Source organism: Apostichopus japonicus, chromosome 18 (assembly GCF_037975245.1).
Source record: "Apostichopus japonicus isolate 1M-3 chromosome 18, ASM3797524v1, whole genome shotgun sequence".
Taxonomy (NCBI): Eukaryota; Metazoa; Echinodermata; class Holothuroidea; order Aspidochirotida; family Stichopodidae; genus Apostichopus; species Apostichopus japonicus.
Window position 1 is genome coordinate 15,497,051 of NC_092578.1, and position 21,248 is coordinate 15,518,298.

At 36.5% G+C, this 21,248-nt stretch overlaps 1 protein-coding gene across 1 annotated transcript in view; it reads left to right on the plus strand.

Moving 5' to 3' along the window:
• Positions 1 to 21,248, plus strand: part of LOC139958725 (integrin alpha-8-like) — a 38,477-nt gene that overhangs the window by 3,099 nt on the left and 14,130 nt on the right. Inside the window, exons 2-13 of the mRNA XM_071956022.1 lie at positions 7,100 to 7,227; positions 7,912 to 8,009; positions 8,813 to 8,957; positions 9,873 to 9,922; positions 11,213 to 11,255; positions 11,702 to 11,788; positions 12,424 to 12,512; positions 13,035 to 13,150; positions 15,253 to 15,355; positions 19,354 to 19,459; positions 19,792 to 19,886; positions 20,901 to 20,994. Coding sequence (XP_071812123.1) covers positions 7,100 to 7,227; positions 7,912 to 8,009; positions 8,813 to 8,957; positions 9,873 to 9,922; positions 11,213 to 11,255; positions 11,702 to 11,788; positions 12,424 to 12,512; positions 13,035 to 13,150; positions 15,253 to 15,355; positions 19,354 to 19,459; positions 19,792 to 19,886; positions 20,901 to 20,994 — 1,154 coding nt within the window. The remainder of the gene's footprint in view (positions 1 to 7,099; positions 7,228 to 7,911; positions 8,010 to 8,812; positions 8,958 to 9,872; positions 9,923 to 11,212; positions 11,256 to 11,701; positions 11,789 to 12,423; positions 12,513 to 13,034; positions 13,151 to 15,252; positions 15,356 to 19,353; positions 19,460 to 19,791; positions 19,887 to 20,900; positions 20,995 to 21,248) is intronic.

The window sequence follows — 21,248 nt, forward strand, 5'->3', positions numbered from 1 at the left end:
CCAGAAGATTTAGGTTGAGGTAATTAGACTGGTAGACATTACTGCCAAATGTTCTCATTTCATCCTAATACACTATATATATTTTTTGTATAAGTTTAAACAAAGTATTGACATACATTCTAATAGGGCATCAAAACCATTAAACGTAAATAGGCCTCTAGCTATACCTCAACTGATTCCCCCCCCCCCCCTCTTATTTCTAAATAATTATATTTTTTAAATACACTTTGCTTCCACAAAAACGTGTCGCTGACTCGTCCCAAGCCCATTGACAGACATGTGTTGTGTACGCCTATACATTAAGTTTAATTCGTACCATATCTCTGCGCGCAGTTAAGCATACAATATGTATTCTCAGTGACCTAATAATTATTCGCCGCGTTCGAACTATATCAATACGTTCCATTTAATCTGTTTGGTTTTCTTATTATTGACATTTTTTTTATGATCTTGACATAAAGAAGGTAAGCCAGAAAGTGTCCCTTCTTTTCTCTGGTAGCAGGAAACCCCTTAAGGACATCTGTTATTGAAAGAAAGAAAAATGCTTCGCATTCATTTCATAATAAAAAAATAGTATGACGTAAAATTTTACTATTGAAATATAAGTTGAAAGAGCTTTTTAAAAGGGTGATAAAGACATCTATTGATTGTTGGTATTTTAACAAAAGGAAACATTCACATCTGGAGGTATTAAAGGAAAGAGAGAGAAAAAAGGTCAAATGACACCAAACGGCATAAGGTAACAGTTATCCGTTCCCTTAAAGCAATACATTAGGTACCATAGATAATTTCTGACTGTTTAAAAACCCCAGAGAAGTATTCGAATATTATGCAGTTATATAATTATAATAGTTCCAACTATGACACCATCTTGCACTTTTTGCAAAATCCGCCCTCGCGTTACACACCAAAAATAGTTTAGTTCATTTTACTCACATCCAAAGATAAAAAATAATGATGATAAATGCAAACAAGCCCCAAAGAAGACACTCCACTATATAGATCTCCATTAATAGGTGGTTGCTATGGACTTTTCCCGATATGGTTAATCTTTGGGGGCGGATGCACGGTACATTATTATAATTGTGGTAACACGGTCGATATACATTACCCTTTACGTGTGGGTTAGAACCATTATCTGAAATGTGGAATAAACCCTTCACTAACTCATTGATTACGAATGCTCATTCAAAGGGTTGCAACCAAAAGGCCTACCGATTTATTAGTTAGAATGGAGCGTAGCCTATCCAAATTATATCGGTTTAGGCCTGTACTGCAGTGTGGAACACAACATTTTCTGTGTTGGAGTAAACACTATACTAACTCCCATATATATATCAAGCCGTCGAAACCAAAAAGATGTATTCATTAGAGAATGCCATAGCTATATATTCAACGTGTATGACTGTTAGGCTACATGGGTAGGTCAGACTGATATGCAGTATACTGACTCTAAACCAATGAAAGCATATAACAGCTTTAAGTCCCATAGTGGTGAGTGTCTACGGATAGGATAATGGGTCATATATTTTATTAGACAAACAAAAGTGATGTATGACATGTGTTACTTTCGGGTGTATACGTTATAGGCTAATACATGGTATTAGTTCCGATTGGTGTCTTATAATGTGTATTAAACAATATCAAAATATCCTTTTTGCGGATGTAAGCAAGTAGAAGGGTTAATAATTGAGACCATTTTAACAGATTTTATCACTGACGTTATATGTCATTCACGCTGTCATGGCCATAGAATTAATAACACGACCAAGAAGTTTAGACATACGATAAGAATGCACTTTATGTATATATATATAAATATATATATATATATATATATAAATATATATATATATATATATATATATATATATATATATATATATATATACACTATATATAAAAATAAATAAATAAATATATATATATATATATATATATATATACACTATATATAAATATAAATATATATATATATATATATATATATATATATATATATATATATATATATATATATTTACCATAATTTACCTCACAGAGTCAGCAATATTCTACCAAGAAAGGTATGATTATTTTGAATCCAGAATATAGGTTTTAAATACTTAAACCTAAAAATAATTTGGGTAACTGATTATTTACTCCAATCCAAATATTTTCTGTAAATTTCGTTAAGTTGTTCACCATGTTTTGTATACATGTGTATATATATACTGCTTGTTTATAAAGTTTACTTGCTACGGCCAAACTACTTCACTCCGCAGCGAAGCAGAAAGAGAGATGCCATAACTGGTCTCGCCGAAATAAACGGTCAATTGACTTTAATTCATATAATGTAATTCACACCTGGAAAGTTCAGTTTTCAGCCAATGATCAACGGTCAATGCATTTTACCTTTTCGTTTGCCCACTGTACAATATATATATATATATATATATATATATATATATATATATATATATATATATATATATATATGCACACGAATTGTAACATATGTCTGCTAAGCGTGCAGATGGCGGAATTAATTAAAAAATAATCATAACAGAGTCAATGTCCGGAGAAGCTTTCGTCGAATTGTTTCTAAATATATCCTGAAGGTCTTATTTTATTACTGTAGAACCATAGCAAAGCACGTTGTTTTGCGTACAACGAGTATTAGGCCTAATGACTTGTCATATCTTTGGGAAAAACTTTTAAGCTGGAATTTTTACATTTTTGCTTGTCAATTTTCACCAGACCTTTACCCGAATGCCACTCGAAATAAGACATCGTTGAACAACTTTACGTTGTGACTTTCATATAGTAAAGTAACATTATGTGGGAGACTTTATACTATGCAATGAAAATCGCCAAAATTTTGTTCCATTTACACTATTTTAGCACCAAGACAGGACACGTCATATAACGTTTGCAAATGTTGTCCAAAATACTACAATATATCAGCTCACCTCTCTTCTTCCGATTCTTCCCAATCTTGAACTCTTCACAACCACCTCCTCTTCCCCCTTTCCTACCCCCTCTTCCATCTCATATCACCCCCCCCCCCCGCCCCATTCCATCTCTATGCCTCCATCCCTACAAGAAAAGTCATATACATACTTCAGACTTACATCAGAAGAAAATTTGTATTTCCTATTCTATATAGTGCATGGTATACTGTATGCACTAGTTCTTCCCATTCCTTGTAAACTGAACTCTTTAATATTTACTTTTATGTCTGGGACGTTTAGAAGGAAGTTTAGAAGACCTTCATAGATCTTTTCACATGAACGATAAAAAGCACCATCTGTGATGATAATTAGTGGAATTAGATTGATAATTGTGATCAATTTTATATGATTCCCAAACCTGCACATTGATAAAGACCACACAACGACATATATATACCATATGTTGTAGGAATAACCGTACCATGGTGTTGGTGTATACTTTCTGCGTGCATGGTTGTCGTTTAGATTGTATAGCATGTGCGTCCTTCAAATTAACGTAGCTATATGGTGAAGCAAAGGAAAAAGGAGTGAGAAGAGAGAGAGAGAGAGGGGGGAGGGGGGGTAGGAGAATAGAAAAAATGCTATGGTATAACAGTGACACTCGCATACGGGACTCGGCCCCAGATTGTAACGTCTAACAAAATACTATAAACTTTTCAACGTAAATAGGCCTGTGGCCGAGCAACGTTTTGAAAAGTTAACCAACGATTTGTTTTTAATTCCCCCAAAACAGTTGGGAAATATCTTGCTCCGATTGCGAGATATCCTAAAGGTTACAAATCTTGTTTAGGAAATCTCATTTTCTAAATTTGTGACGTCACAATACCACTAAGATCTAAAAAACCATTTTACCAACTTTTCTCTGTTTTTCTTGTCATATTTCTAAGGTTAAAATGTGAACAGTGTTGACACTTTCATCCACTGTCATCATTGTAGTCTTCAGCCTTATGTATGAAGGAATTTTAAATTTGTATATAAAATATCTCTAAAATAGAAAAAGATTTGTCGTAGCTGTGCTAATGATGGTAGGTTTCTGGGTTTTTTTTCAGTCTCCTTTAAGGTTAACGAGACATAATGCGCGATGACATTGTGAGCTCAATTGCACGATGGTGGCTCTATACATTTCACGATATATTCCATTTCATGGAATTGTTCTTCACATCTCTGTTGTATAGCCTAGTTTAAAATGATGATTGAGTTTTCTCGTCCCCTTTATTATGAGAGGACTGAAGTTTAGAATGGATCAAGTTGTTTGGTTTTTCGTGTCAAGTCTGGTGTTATCAGGTGTGTGAAAGTTTGAAGGTTAGATGAGTTACATACTTGAATTTAATCTGTTACTTCAGATAACAAACCATCCACCAGAAAAATATGTAATTTGGCGTTACTTTGGTAGGTTTACAATTCTCTTATCAGATTCAGGGATATCTATTATTTATACGAAATATGATAACAGGGCTTAAAATGACGAAAAGTTTACAACCAAACGCAAAATGCAACTGGACTCGCAAATTTACAATCGTAGAGAAAGTGAATGATCTTACTCGACAAACAGACGATAAACTCATTAAACATTGTGGTAAGGTATAGTCTTGTGAAGTTCAGTGCCATATATTCCCCTATGTCGTAATTGTGTTCGTCATGCGGTTATGCGTCGTGTGAAAATGTCAACTGGTTTCTATGGTTACAGCAAGCATGCGGACATATGTCCATCTAAATTCCAAACGTGGAACTTATATTCTTCTTTTTTTTTGGGGTGGGCGGCGTGGAAGTGGGACTGGGTGCAGTGTTACTTTTGAATTTTTGCATGTTCTCACATCAAATGTGGATAGCCAATCATAAGCCGATAGGCTTTCTGTTTTTGTTTTTTGTTTTTCCCCCTAAAAACACACAACTCAAGGACACTGACAAAGGTGTGAGGTTGGAAGTGTGTCAGAAGAAAGACCAATGATAATTCGTGGTAATTTGTCGTCTGTTGAGGCGCCATGCCCAAATGAAAATTATTGCTTAGAAAATTATTGGGGCCGTGGACCTACTGCCTATCTCCTGTCTCGGGGCCCTGCTTGAGCCTATATATAATCATATATTAGTTCACCCCAACCTTTGAATAGTTTGTCAAAACTGGACGAAATGTCACAATTTATATATATATATATCCTTCCATCAAATTCTGGCAAGATATGATCTTCTAAACAGTTAGCCAAAAAGTCCCAGGATAAATACCCACAAAAGCATTAACGTCGTTGAATGTAAGTATGACATTTTGTATATTTGACGGCCTATACCGATTTGTGCACGCCGTTCAAAAGAGGGATTTGACTCCATCGAATCGTACGCTGTGATTGGTTTATAACAAACGCTGTCACAGTGTAAATACCACTCGGATGACTGGTGAAAAAATGAATGCATTTCTGAAATGCTTCCGTTTTCGATCGGATGTACCTCATCATTTTAACTGCGTAGTTGGTCGTTGGTTTTGATGCGCATTTCGCTCTCGAGTCGGGATAGATATATATACCATAGACACTGAAGTTCAAGTTCCATGACATATACATATATGCATTCAGCCTATACACATTTACAGCGACATGCGCGCAGTATAGAGCGCGGCTACCCGTTAGTTGCCAATATAAGGTTAACGGGAGCTAATAGGAAGTTGAAGTTAATCTGAATAACTTCCTTTAAAGTTATATGGGAGATAAGCATGTCATTTAAAGTTTTCAAGAACTATTTTGAAGGGTTATGTGAAATATTACTCAACCTATACGTCGCCGTGTCTGAATGACTGACTGTTTTAAATTTGACATTTGTCGTATCAGTAAGTGTCTGTATAGATGAAAGCGGCCTGTTTTCGTTATTATTTCATACCACAATATGCATCGGTAAACGTCGTCACACGCGAACGGTTTAGATACATAGAACAGGCGTTAAGAGCGTTAAAATATATTAAATTGATCGAAAGTTCAAGAAAAAGAGATTATAGTCAAAATAAGGAAAACGTCTGTTTTATTCTGTTGTTTAGGGGTTTTTTTTTATACAAAAAAATTATTATTATTATTATAAACTCTACGGTAAAGTTATAACTTCAATCCTATAATATAAACACAGTGATATAGCATATTCTTTGTTTGAGACCATTACGGTAATTATCAAAGCACACATTACGATCAAACGAAAAGGCTGAAGTAGCAGGTCGGTTTATCTCGGCGCCCAGCTCCCGCTTCTACGACTCCACCCCTCCCCCTTCCATCCCTCCACCTCTTGGGAAAATCCGATTTAATTGACACCATTGTACACTTTCTAATAAAAAAAGGGAAGCATAACTCGGCTTAACTTATCCTAAGTTTACTTTGCTACCATTTCGGTTACAAGCAGCACTTTGCTTCAAACTGAGGGTTGTGGAAAGGGGGTCGGGGTGGGGGAGGGGAGGACAAGACATATTTTACCATTAGGGATTAGCTTCTATTCGTCGCTTATCATGTCAAATCATATCATCTCATAAACCTCTCTACAGGATATCATTAATTCGTGTGTGTAAATTTTTCATCTCCCGATGCACACATAACATCTCCCGCCTGACAATTTCAATAAGAGAGAAAATAATGAAGCAATCCTCTTCAGTCGAATAAAACCAAAAAGGTCGTATTGTGTACTTGTTGCAAACCAACCTCACCATTCAGTCAATCAGTTTGATATGGCCCATATATTAAAGCTACCGAGTTCCACTACCTGACACGGGCGTATATGGAACGCCATGTTAACATTTATCCAATAATTAGAGATGTCTTCAATTTAATTCGAGATATCTGCAATTAATTTCAAATATCTCAAATGAAATTGAAGATATCTCTAATTATTTCAGATATCTCCAGTTCAATTAGAGATAACAGAAATTGCATATTTTCGATATCTTGAATTTTATTTAAGATATCTCAAATTCAAGAAATATACTAAAGATATCAAAAATGGAAACATTTAAGATATCTCGAATTGCGAATTCGAGATATCCAAAATTGAATTAGAGATATCAAGAATTCGAATAAGAGATATCCAAAATAGAATTTGAGATATCCAAAATCTATATAATCTTCTTTATAATGTCCTTACAGGTTACTCGTTGGCGCTCCAAAGGCTCAGTCCATCGAACATGAAGATATTGTTAAGGGTGGCTTGGTGTACCATTGTCCGATTATCAATTCTTCAGAATCTTGCCAAATAATAGCAGTAGACACTAAAGGTAAGACAATTCTTTTTGTCATTTAACTTGACGTATATCCAGTAAGTCTAGCGGACATCTTTAGTATGGTGTCTCTTAGTTTCCACACCCCCGCCCCTCCCCACCTTTCCCTACCTCACCTGCTTGTGTGCACGTCTGCATATGTATAGGCTAGCGTTCGATTTTATTTTCTCAAGATTTTCGTTTGCAACATTTTCGCGCAAGCAAATTTAAAGTCTTTGAAAAGAAAGAAAAAAGTAACTGTTTTGTGAAGTCAAAGGTTTTCTTAAATGTGTATTAAAAAATAAATTATTATTATATAATAATCATTATTAAGAAATTAATTATTTATTCATAAATACATTCCATAGATGACCGGGGTACGAGTATCGCATGAGATTTTCAAGTACTTAAGATTATGGATTTCATAAATATACAATGTACTACGTAGGCTATAGTTATTGTTTTTCCCAGCGAGATTTATTCTCCTATATAAAATGTCAGGTCATACTGGTGGAAAGATGACGTAATGATCACGTGACATGAAGCTTGTCTGTGTCAAAACTGATGTAACGGAACCATGGTTTTTCCTGTCAACCCGACCTTCTTCCTTACTTATTAAAAGAACTATTTTTACCGTTTTGCCAGTTTTACCATTTACCATTTTACCATTTTTATTGTAACTTATTTTTGTCGGTGTTACAGGACAAATAAGAAACAGAGAGGGGACACAAACTGCAAATAAATCTCATCAACTATTTGGGTCAACCGTGCGAAGCGCAGGTCCGGATTCATATGTGCTGGTAAGCTTGAGGTCTTAATGGCGTATCGTTGTAGAAGTATCGTATATGTATATAGATTCGGTCCCTTCAATGTCTTCAACGCCCCCCCCCCCCCCCACAAATCTACAGTTTGAAGTGAGACGTGATGGGCGGTGTCAGTATCTCGACCTTGGATTGATTACATTTTTTAAACTAATTTTGCCAATTTGCATAATAAATTCTTACGTAGTACCTTGAAGGATATCTGTCCAAAAATATAAAACAAAAAATTAAAAAAGCATCTGGATAAGTTTTGAAAGATTTCGTGTCTTGACACCTCATAGAAGTTGCTTGGACTTCATCTATAACTGTTAACGCCCTTGCCTAATGACTAACTCACTCGAACAGAAACTCCAACAGGTTTTGCCATATTTGTGACATCATTGCGCATGCGTACGAACTTCCTCGCTGGCAAGATCCTGTATTTATACCCCTTATCTGCCCTCATGGTGTACATGAACTATACACCATATTTTCCACTTTTAATCTGATGGCAATTATATCGTGTGAGTTATACCATTAGTTTTCGTTTTCTATGTGACGCATGCCGGATCATTCTGGTCGACCCCGAAAGATGGTCACGTTTGGCCGTCTAATTTGGTTGCGTTTTAAATGACGTTTCAGACTGTTCGAGTTCACTTCTCGGACTGGCAAGGAGCATCTCGAGCTTGCAAGATTCTTCCGCAACTATACATATTATAATTGTGCAGATGTGATCACGTGACTGTGACGTATACGGTCTCACCATTCACTTTTCTGTTTGTTTACTTCATTTATATGAACAGGTGTGCGCTCCAAATCACGTGAGGTTTTTCGATATGGATGAGCCTGACAAAGAAGAACATGTCGCAAGTGGGATCTGTTACATTGTATCGAATGTTTTTACATCTCCGGAAACCATGAAGTTTCAACCTTGTAAAGATTATACAAGTATGTAAACATGTATATGTATATACCTACGTCATCATTAAGTCATGCATTACAAAATTATTTATTCTAATGTGTTAACATGCTCACACATGTCCGCTCATGCAAGTATTATATACCCAAATACCTTCCATGCATGGTCTGTGCACCGTTTGTCATCACAGTCAGAGGCTTAAATTTCGAAGGAAAATGCATTCCCTTGAGCATAATAACACAGTTCCTTACCTATATATAAATATATATACCCTTAACGAACCATAACATTGCCTATCAAGAATTTCAACGATAGGCCTGTAGATAATTGGCTGTTCAGTTTCTTACAATGAATCAATTTTGTTTTGTGTTCTTATAAGATCATTTGAGTTTTGCATAACAATAATATTACAATAACTTTAGCTCATATATCACATATGGTTACTATGCCTTTACCTTGGACACGCTCTTATTAAATTGGTTTGTACATGTAATTAACACAGAAAAGGTATTATACATACGAAATATTGAAGATGAAATCATATTTAATAATTAATAGTTTATTAACCTTCATCAGATGAAACAAATCTATAGGGGATGGGCGGGGTGGGGTTGGGGTTGGGGTTGATGTCTTAGTTTGGACAATCGCAAGTCTGAAATATGAGTAATAACAACACTGCATGGGCATAGATTTGATCAAATTGACGGAGAGAGGAGAGCGATAGAAAGTGGCATGAACAATGAATTTATATGCAAATCATTGAACCAAAAGCTGGTTTAAAGGAGGTTCAAAATGTTATGCTCGAATCGAGAAGTGCTCGGAAAGGTTTAAGAAACACTGGCTTAAGGCAATGAAACCAGTGTTTTATTATTTGACTTTAACATTAAAAAACTTTTTCTATGAAGTTATTCTCTCCTATCAGCATCTCGCTCATTACTTTTCAGCAATGACAAAGCAGATGTGTCAACTTGGGTTTTCTGGTGTAATGTTTGAGGTATGTTTTTCTCTTAACATTTCTGATACCCTATTTTATTTAAGAAATGATATATAAAAAATGTCTCCCAAGAATATTGATAGTTATATATATATATATATGTATATAATATAGACATAACTATAGCTATATCACTGAAAATTAATTTCATTGACTATACGACATATCAATACTGAAATTCTTTCTATGTTTGATTTATTAGACTGTAGTTTTTGGATCATTAACTAAAATTTTCCCGCAAATTGCAGTACATATGCAGTACATAAAAGCCAATTTATTTTCCGTCTTTATAACCAACGAGGAGGCCACTGTCTGTATCAAAGGTTTAAAACGAAAGCATGAATACACGCAGTTATACTGATGTAAAAAATACCCTAACCACGCAGCTCTACATACTTCTTAACGCACATAAAGCTCATACAAATCTATATGCAGAAATAAACATTTAGATAAGTTTTTCTCATTACTGGTATAGACTTGGACGGGAAGTTAAAACCATGCACTAGCCGATTACTTAGTTCGTCTGATTACACCCGTTAACATCTGGTGTTCACATGTTTGGATGGTACCAACCTGTCAACATGTTTTCATTCTCCTCATGTATGTTTTATAAACCAATAACGAGGTTCATTTATGTTAAGGTCCGCATGTCAATGTTAATATATTTCACATCTCGTGTCGTGAGGAGCTTGGCGAAATCATTTTCCACCGTATACAATGGTACACACTATAGAACGTTATGGAAAACATTAGTTTATACCTGAAAAACAACGTAATTTGTTTATTTAATCCGCCAAAATCACTACAGGGGAAGATGAACTTATATGCGGAGGGTGTCCCCCACCCTCCCTCCCCCACCATCCCATCCCCACCCCCATCAATACAAGTGTTCTTCTAAGAATGATTGCTGGCTATATGTCACTGTAAATAACAACGTGACAAAGGACAGAAACATACCGATACTATAGTGCATCAAAATTCTACTATACAATTTCATCCAATTTCGAACAGCATTTTTCATGAATCACCTAAGGAAAGTTACTAAACTTTTCAATAAAGAAGAAAAAAAAGAAAAGAAAAACTTTATTTATGTATAGATTGAATGAAAACTGGAAACATACAGAAATGTCGATAAAGCTGTCGTTTCGCTAAAAACAGAAAACCATCATAAAACCGAAAAAGAATTAAGTGCGGATAATTTGGTTACATATGTCGGAGTTTAATTTCTTCCATTCTGTGCACGGTATAAACTATGATTTTTCCCTTTGTTTTTTTTTTTTCATTTCTTAGGATTCTTTTGTCGTCGGCGCTCCAGGAAGCTATTTCTGGCAAGGTATATAGCAGAAGTTTAACTGTTCTTTATAGTATTTATATACGCGTTGATATTTATGCATGTGTGTCTGTATGTATGTCTGTCTGTCTGTTCGTGTGCAAATTTGTTAGTCTCCGTCTGAATGACATACCCGCTAAAGCATAGAACTGTTATCGAGACCATCAGCCTTCACCAAGCGCAATTATAAGTCACTTAATTGTCTTATATTAATTAGGAAGAAAAGAACATCCTGTGAACTCTTTTCCTTAAATTTATTTGTAACATTTTGTAAGCATGCTTAATAGTTATTTCACTAATAGGCAATGAAAATAGCGTCATTTTCTTTATTGTCTATAGCCAATGGGTATTCTTCTTTGTAAACATAGTTTTCTTATGAATCCCGTACCCAAATTTCCTATTTAATAATGTTTTAATAGCATTTTTTGCTTTATTTTGATTTTCAACAGGTCAGGTTTTCCTACAGACTTTAACACGACCCCTCCAGCTTTTGAAAACACAGAGTAAATCTACCAGATTCGACGACACTAATCAAGGTACATACAGACCTGACGAGGAGGGGAAGGGGAGGGGGTACAGCCCTGGACCCGGGGTCACACAGGAAGCCAGGAGAAATATGGGATAAATTATATGTATTGTTATTTTTCAAACACTTAAGGGAAATGATAACTTCAAAAGGGGCACCGTGACATATATGTCCCCTTGGCCGGACTTGGCTCTCGACGCCACTTGGTACAATGGCGTAGGAACAGGTGACATGGGTGGGGCAGATACACACCTTAACTGTCTGGGCTAGGGTCGGGTGGGGGGTGGGGATTGATTTGATAAATTCCTTTGGTCATATTCAAAGTAGTTGCTTGTTTTTTGTATATGACTTATACTGGTATGATAAAAGTGTCTGGGCTACGAAATACTGAACTGAGAATCGTTTTAATTAAGTCGATCAATCAATCAATCAATAACTTTTTGCGTGATGGAAAACTTTAGGAAGGTTGCTAAAGTTGTTGAATTTACCAATTAAAATAAAATAAAATTCCAACAAACAGGTTTTTCGTTTTTTTTTTCATGTTTAAGTCAGTATTTAGAGTTGTTAAAATTATTGAGAACAAAATAATATAAATAAAGAAGAATGAGGTAATCACGAATGTTCTTTTTATTTTGAATCATACAGGTTACTCCATTGCTGTTGGCGATTTAGACGGTAACGGAACCATTGATTACGTCACAGGTTCGCCCAAACGCTACAATATGTTCGGATCAGTGAGTACATATATATTACGTATAACAGTGAAATGATTAAGAAATGTGGATATCTCAAATTGTAGTAATATTTTTTTACTCTTTTTAAAAAAAATTTTTTTTCGACAAATACCATCAACGATGCCTGAAATACAACGTCGAGCTACACGTACCATACTCAGGTCTGCATGCATGCTTGTGCTGCGCTATGATTGTACCCTGGCAAACTTTGACATTGTACATTACCCAAAGAGGATGAAGAACCCCCCCCCCCCCAGGCCTCTCTCCGTTTTCCGTCCCCTTTGCTTACTATCCACAACCAACACCACACTCATCTCTTCGATACATTGAAGCTGTATATTATCATACACAGTATTCAATTTGTGCGTCCACGTCAACAGTTGACCGCCATGTATGTTTATTTACTACACTTGTAACCCTCCAACCCCCTCCCCCCTCCTTCACCAGCCTGCACCACCACTTCACCCCTCTTTCCATCCTTTCCCTCCGATGATGGACAGTTTTGTCGTTCTTACATTTTAGGTACTTGTCTATTCATCTTTGGCTTCATTTCAAGATCCTCTGTTTGAAATTATCGGATACCAATTCGGTGCTTATTTTGGTCACAGCGTAGAAGCGACAGATCTTAACGGTGATGGGTAAGTGTTTCAGGACGATCAATTTTCAATAATTGAACATCTTTCTCTTCTATATTCATAATGCCAATTAAGTTTCAATTGGAACCATCTCCATTTCATTCAAAAAGTGGTTTTCTTAACAACCTCACCCCCCCCCCCCCAACCAACTGCCAACCCTTACCTGGCATTTGCTCACAATGTGACATGTGGCAGGGGTGTCAATCCCGATTGAAAATAACTGAACACGGATTAAACTGAAGGAGTGTGCGCGTAGTGCACATTGCGATCACCTTGGCGTAAAGCCTTTATCGGGTGGGGACCGCCTTAGGGCCCCCTGATGGGGTACAAGGGAGAAGCACCGGCGGGGATCCAGGGGAGCGGACTCGCATCTAGAATGGGTCATTCTAGGGTGGGCCATTTCCTAAAAGGGACCATCGTGATAATATCAAAGCGGAGCGCCACCATCGGTTGGCGCGTAGCGTAGCCAGAATTGCTTTTGCCAATAATGCCTCCCAGATTGCCGACAATGGCACTTCCCAGGCCTGCTCAGACCGGGGTGGAGAGCTGAGTAGGTAGGCCGTGTAGTCACTGTGCCTGAATATTCTTAGTTGAAACATTGGGGCACTGATAATGGGGCTAACAATGAAACTGATATGCTTACATAAAACATTAAGACGTCATAACTATATTTATGAACCGTAGTTTTCAAGTTAGGCCTGCTACACTGTTCACGCAGGTTAAATCTTAGGAGCTCTCTACGTTTATTGTTATTGTAACATAATTCGTGAAAGCCAAAACAAACGCACGGTCATATACGTGATAAGCGGTTAAATAAACCTTGGCTACGGCCATGAACTTGGCATCAGTCAACTTTATCACAAATAAAACAAATTGCGAACCCATGTACATATAACTGCTTAACTAGAACTGACGTTTAATGTATAACATGGACATAACAACAACATGAATAGCAGCTTAGCACCCCAGGATTAGCACCACATAATGTATCTGTCTCAAAACTCCTGTGAAATATATTATTATCTCTAAAACACTTCAAAACTATCATGAGTGGCATTGCTAACCGAACTGAATGCACAACATAATTTACATATAGTGTTATATTGCTTGTATGTGATAATACAACATACTATTATATATAGAAAATAGTATACTGGAAGGAGATTAGCGAATTCTGCGGTCTTCTCACAACACAAATTCATGATATGCACGAGTCAGGCCTATACACGAGTCAGTCAGTCACTAAATCTGGGAGGGGGCATTTGATACTGTGTCCCCCACCGTTCAGAAAGTGTGGGCACGTGTCCCCCCCCCCCCCACATGATTGACGCCCCTGGCATGTGGTACCAACCACAGATTACTTTATTTTGTATTTTATTTTATTTTAATTTGTATTTTATTTATATTTAAACCGTTGTAAAAGTCACGCGACGCATAACTAACCTGTTTGCAACTGATCAGGCGTTAACAAAGGTTAAATAAACAATCAGATAAAACCTCAGCAAAAAAAAAAACATTTTACGTTCTGTTTATAGTCGGGTTAGTTTCATTGTTTATTTTGCAGTTTGTTCAAAAGAATTCTTTTATCATGTTTACTATTTCAAATAGAATTTGCTGATCTGGTCAAACGTATCTTTTGTATAATATGATATGAATATGTTTCATATCTTTCTTAACACTTGCAGAACTTTATTTGTTAGTGATACGTGTGCGTCGAGAGCCAAGTGTCACCTGATCCCCTTTGTGTTTTCTTAATCTTCATTTCCAAGCAAATGAGGATACTTTGCTATATTATATCTTCTACACGTCAGGAGGTGATTAAAATTGAGTGATGTGTAATGCCAACACGGGAAGATGTTCTCAAAAATCTTTACTTTTCCTTTAATAATCTTGTAGCATGAATTGACCTTGAAATACGACATAAATGTTTTGTGTTTTTGTCCCCCCTGCTGTATAGCTTTTGAGCAAAAATGTAAAAAGTATAAAGTTAATGTTAATGAAAAAAATTGTTATTGAGGTACATGTACTGTAATCGTTGACGTTTATTTTTATACTTATTCTTATTTGCGTAACTACCATACGAAACTTTCATCTTTCTCATATAGATTGGATGACCTCGTAGTTGGGGCTCCCACATACTCTGATGCCAAGGCCGCAGTACCCCTTCACGATGTTGGACGTATCTACATTTACTACCAACAAGATTCCGTAAGTAAACCTTTATCAAACTTCGCCCATGTCCCTGCCAACCCCCCCCCCCCCAACTCCTCCCGCTAACCCCCAACACTCTCTCAAACATGCCACATACTTTACTACAGTTTGATCCCTAGTCGTACCAGTTTGTGTCAGAGGGTTTTGATCAAATTACCAGCAACATGCGATAAGGTTATTATCTCATTAATCATGACGCCCACCAGAAAGTCATTGTGGTTAAACCCCGAAACGGATGACTTGTGTGTGTGTATGATATATGTATGTATTGAATGTATTTTAGATCCTCCTGAAAGCAGGAACTCGCGAAGAAGCCATCATTGGCTTATCAAAGCCGCAAGCTGACCGAAGTATTTAACGTCCATGATTATGAATTGTCAAATGTCAACAACTCTATAACTGGACGACATACATTAATCTTGGAGTGACTCGTACTCGGGACCTTATGATTGAAAGGCACCGGCGTTAACCACTGAGCTAACACTCATATGTGAACTAATATATGAACTTACATATAACATGACTCTGTACTGAGTAGCATAGAAATGAAGGATATATCCAGAACAGTGGAAAAATGTCTTCCGTGAATGTGATCCGGTCACCATGTCCTTCCTGGTTAGCATATTGACGCCCTGAAGCATGAGGGGCGGCGGAAGAGGATTCAATGTCGGCGGTGGCTTGAGGGTGGGGGGGGGGGCATTGGTTTGGGTCGGGTGGAAACAGCGAAGGGCTTGAAGTTATGTGACTTTGATTTGAGGAAACTAACCGCAAAATCACCTCAAAATGACTGGAGAAAATGGAAACTGTACATGTGCATTCTGTACCCAAAATAATAGTATTTTAAAATGTTTTTTTTTAAACCTGCATTTATTATTACCTTTTTCATTTTTCAACCAAAGGATACTTTCTAAATGACGGCTTTTTTATTTTTAAACTAAATATCACTTTTGAAATAACAAAAGGGGCACTTTCTCCTTACAAAAAAGGAAAACGGTTACATTTCATTGACAAAAAAGGGGTACTTCTATTTTATGAAGAACGATGGGGGTGGGGGGAAGTAAGGGGTGTCCCCTTGTGCCCCTAGTGCCAGCTTCCTCCGTCGCAGCCCTAAAGTAACGTTCAAGAGACTTCACTAACAGCCAAAACTTTTAAAATGGACCAGTCCTCTGAAGGACAAAACTTGGAAGTTGGAAATATTTGTATAACTTATACCTTACATTATTCTCAAAACGGAAAATGAATCTCTATATATTTTCTCAAATATTTACATATAGAGATACATTTGTGAGGGTACCACAAACACCTATACATGCAAATGAATATATGAGAATATTCTTAGTACAGGATAAGGAGGAGAATACATACAAATTTCCTTTTGATTTTGTTGAAATTAATGTGTGACTTCTATCTCGTCAAAAAATATCAACGCCTTTCAAATTATTTTACGACAGTATATTATGTCATTTTATGATTAGAAATATTAATCAACTTTCCAAACACTGAAGGTGTATCTGAGTTTATTGATATTTAACCAGTTCGATTCCAGTCTGCTCATGCGCAGTTATACGATCATGTCACGAATCATTAATATGCAATTTACATTTTAAGTGAAACAATTAAGGAAAACAAGTAAAAAAAAAGGGGGGGGGAAATTTGTGGGAGACAAAACAACGTCTTGTCTCTTCAATATTTCCTTCAGTTGTTATTTGAAGATGGAAATTTTTTGATTAAGAAACTATAAATATCTTAGCTCTGTTTTCGTCCAGGGATGTTTTCCGAAAACGAGGATGCATATCGTCGTCTTAAAAAGATCTGATAATATAATTAACGATAATGATTATAAAGCAAACACGTCTTGTCAAAACAAGGAAGTATATCTTATACATTCAATCTGTAAGAAAAGTAAAATTCGGCACGAATCAATCTTTCGAACATTCAACGCCTACATATTACATCCTTTCCACATACCCCACCCCCAAACCACTCACCCTCCTCCTCCGTCATCACCGCAACGCTTCAGTAAGTCATAAATATTTTTATTAGGTAATAAGTTAACCATAAATTTCCAGAGAAACCATTATACCATAACGGCCTTTTCGTCTAAAAGCTGTCACTACCTTATACCTCATGTTATCACGAGTGCTTATATGTAACCAGGTATAATGGTTGTCAGACCACGTGATATCTCGATTCCAGGTAGCACCGCAAAAAATAATAATAATATTGGAACAAAAAATAAATTATAAAATGGATGAAGTGAATTATTGTAAGCTGCACATGTGTTGGTTTGTTAAGAGCCAATTTACAGTACTTAGCCAAGTCACTTTGCGGTTTTATGCTAGCGTTAATTTAATATTTTCCGGCAAAAGGAAAACCAGATTCAAGTTGTAAAAATTACGTCGGTTAGGCCTTTTCATATTTTCCAGGAAAAGTGAATTAAAAAATGATTGAGAGTTCAAGGAAAGTGCAATTTAGTAATTTGGAGGAAAGTAAATCAAGGAAAGATTAGAAAGTAAGAATCTAGGGTTGAAATAATAATAATGATGATGATAATGATGATCATGATGATGATGACGATGATGTACTGTAACGGCAGAGGGATAAGAGGGAAGTATAGGCAGCTACAGGACATAGCAACTGCAATACAGTATTTAATAACTATATATATATATATATATATATATATATATATATATATATATATATATATATATTATTAGAGAAAACCAGAGAAATAAGATATGACTCATAGTTGACAAAATAAGGAGTAAGTTTTAGAAAATATATTGGAATTTTCGGTCCCTCTGGGACCTTCGTCAGCAATACTTGGCAGTCGAATGAGAAGTACAAAATGTGACACAATGAAAGTATGACGCTAGATAAGTGTAAGTTGCAATGATGGAATTAAAACCAAATAAACCATGACTATACAGGAAGCGGATTAAGGAGCAAAGAACGGATTACATATGCTTGTAGAACTGGTAGTTGTTAAGGGGTCCCAAGTCTTTGTTGAGGCCGGTGATGTGAGACTTAATACGAAAGATCCAATCGATTTCTTTACGTTTACGTTCAGTAGTTGATTTGAAGTTCGAGGCAATTAAAATACATTTTAGGTTTTTTAGAGAATGACCATGAAGATTGAAATGTTCGGACACTGGGAATCCTGCAAAATTATCACGAATAGATTTTTTGTGATTATTAAAACGTAAGCGGAAACAGGCTCCCGATTCCGTACTTTCATTGTGTCACATTTTGTACTTCTCATTCGACTGCCAAGTATTGCTGACGAAGGTCCCAGGGGGACCGAAAATTCCAATATATTTTCTAAAACTTACTCCTTATTTGTCAATTATGAGTCATATCTTATTTCTCTGGTTTTCTCTAATAATATTTTCTTTTGGAGTAAACGTGGATTTTCGTTATATTATATATATATATATATATATATATATAGAGAGAGAGAGAGAGAGAGGTGGAGAGAGAGTTGGTTGGTTGGTGTCTATCTTGGCGCAGAGTGCTCTATGTCCATTGGACAGAGCGTAATATATGTTGATACTAGATGAGACTAGTGGAACACTAGTAGTTGTTACTCGGAGTTTAACGCGTTATAGCGATCTTCAGACAACTGGTCCAGTTGTCTGAATATCGCTAACGCGTGAAACTCCGAGTAACAACTACTAGTGTTCCACTAGTCTCATCTAGTATCAACATATATATATATATATATATATATATATATATATATATATATATATATATAATCCCTTTATAGGCTATGTCTGATTTAAGACTCTCTATTGTCTGGGGGTACAATTTATTATAACTTCCAGAACAAAGAAATTATGGTACTTTTATAAACTCGTTGGGTCATTTTGATGTTCGCTAAAAAAATTTGGCTATATTGATGACGTTTTAGCTACTTTATTTCTTTTGTTATGTAAATTATAGGGCTTTTGATGACGTTTATAATCTTCTTTTGTACTATTTAAATTTAGGGCATTCTGAGAATGGATCCTCAGGTTATTCAGGGATTGAAGGGTAGCGGTCGGTTTGGATTTACTCTAGCGGCCCTCGGAGATATTAATCTCGACGGATTCAATGGTAAGAAACTGGTCCGTTTAGGTCCTGATAATCAGCTTTTATCTTTTATAAAATATTTATCTTCTCGGGATGTTGTAGATGTAAGAAACCTTCATTCTATAAAAGCACTAAGCGTCTCCGGGAGGAAGATGGATAAAGAGGATTTACTTGGGAAAGCCATGGTCATACCCCTCCCCCTCCCCCCTTCTACCATCCTATCCATTCCCAGCAGCGTGAAACGGAATTCAAAGGCCGGAGGGGAACCAAATTATAACCCTCCCCCACACTGATTTAGGTAGGGTACGTACTCACCATAAATGAAAAAAAAAAGAACTTTCTCTCTCTTTCTCTAGATTTAGCTGTCAGTGCCCCATACGAAAATAATGACGAGGGCGCTGTTTATATATTCAGCGGATATGAGAACGGTTTACACAGTACTGCGAGTCAGGTATGTAAACAAAGCTTCGACCATAGTTACAGATAGTTGAACATTCGCCTTGAACAACATCAGAAAGAATCAGATCAAAAAAAGAAGAAGAAGAAGAAGAAAGAGGCGATGGCTTAATCATTTTGTCGGTGCAAAATGTTCTCGACTTAGAATATTATAAGCTTTACAGTAATATCCCTATCACGTAAAGAGTGTCACACCCCCCCCCCCCAGTCCTCACTCCCAACACACAAAAACGTCCCGCAGCCCTATCGTCAGCAACAGCACATCGTGACCATTTTAAGCTTATTATATATATTGCTATCACATTCAATAACACTTACAGTTTGTCACTGGTTTATATAGATTAAAACCTAGAATAACGGCACTTTTAAAAACAATGTAACCCAAGATAGATCCTCGCCACGAAAACCAAACGACTTAACTGATCCACTCTCAACCCCAGTCCCGTTACATCTAGACACCGTGTGATCACGACGATGTATCGTGTATCACGAGTCCCTTGGTAAGGGAATAAATGGTTATGAACAATACTTGATACCATTCGGTACCCCTATGAAGAGACCCTTAACGACCCTTCTTCCCCCTCCCTCCCTCCAATTTCACTTAATTAAGTCAACGTATTCTAGCAGTGTAGCGTGAGTGTGTGAATGTTGCAATTGCTAATTGGAAATTTAAACTTTACAAGGAGCTTCAATTAAAGATATTCCCCAATCGCAACCCCGGTGCAATACAACCACTCATTCCCGAAAAGATAAGTTAAAAAGGTAAATAGAGTGTTTCCTTGGTAACGCTTTCTTGATTCTGATAGAGCAGGTTGAGGTCACACACCCCCTGTGAAGAAACTTAGAACCGGGGTGGGAATTTAGCGACCCCTCCTGCCCCACCTACCCCCTCCTACAGTAATCGAGGACATGCATAATTACATGGGAAGGGATATGAATATGGTAGGTGAACACCATTGTCGAGACTATCATTTCCATTCATGAATATTCATTTATTCATATCTCCTAGATAATCACACCACCAAAACATGGTGCACGTTTATTCCGAGGTTTTGGCTTTGCGTTATCTGGAAATTTTGACATCGATGGAAATGGTTACACAGGTAAGAAGAAAATGTAGTTGTTACATATGTATGTATGACTATACTCGTCCGGTTAGGTGCAACATTTAAACAATAATAAATCTCTATAAAGTTAGATGATCTGACGTTTCGATCCTAGCAGGATCTTCTGCAGACGTTAACTAGACTGGTTTCAGTGAGCCTCTGAAGAGATCATGCATATACAGATAGAAACGTCAGGCCCTCTAACGGTTTTATATTTACCTATACATGATGATGTTTGTAGTAGATAGACA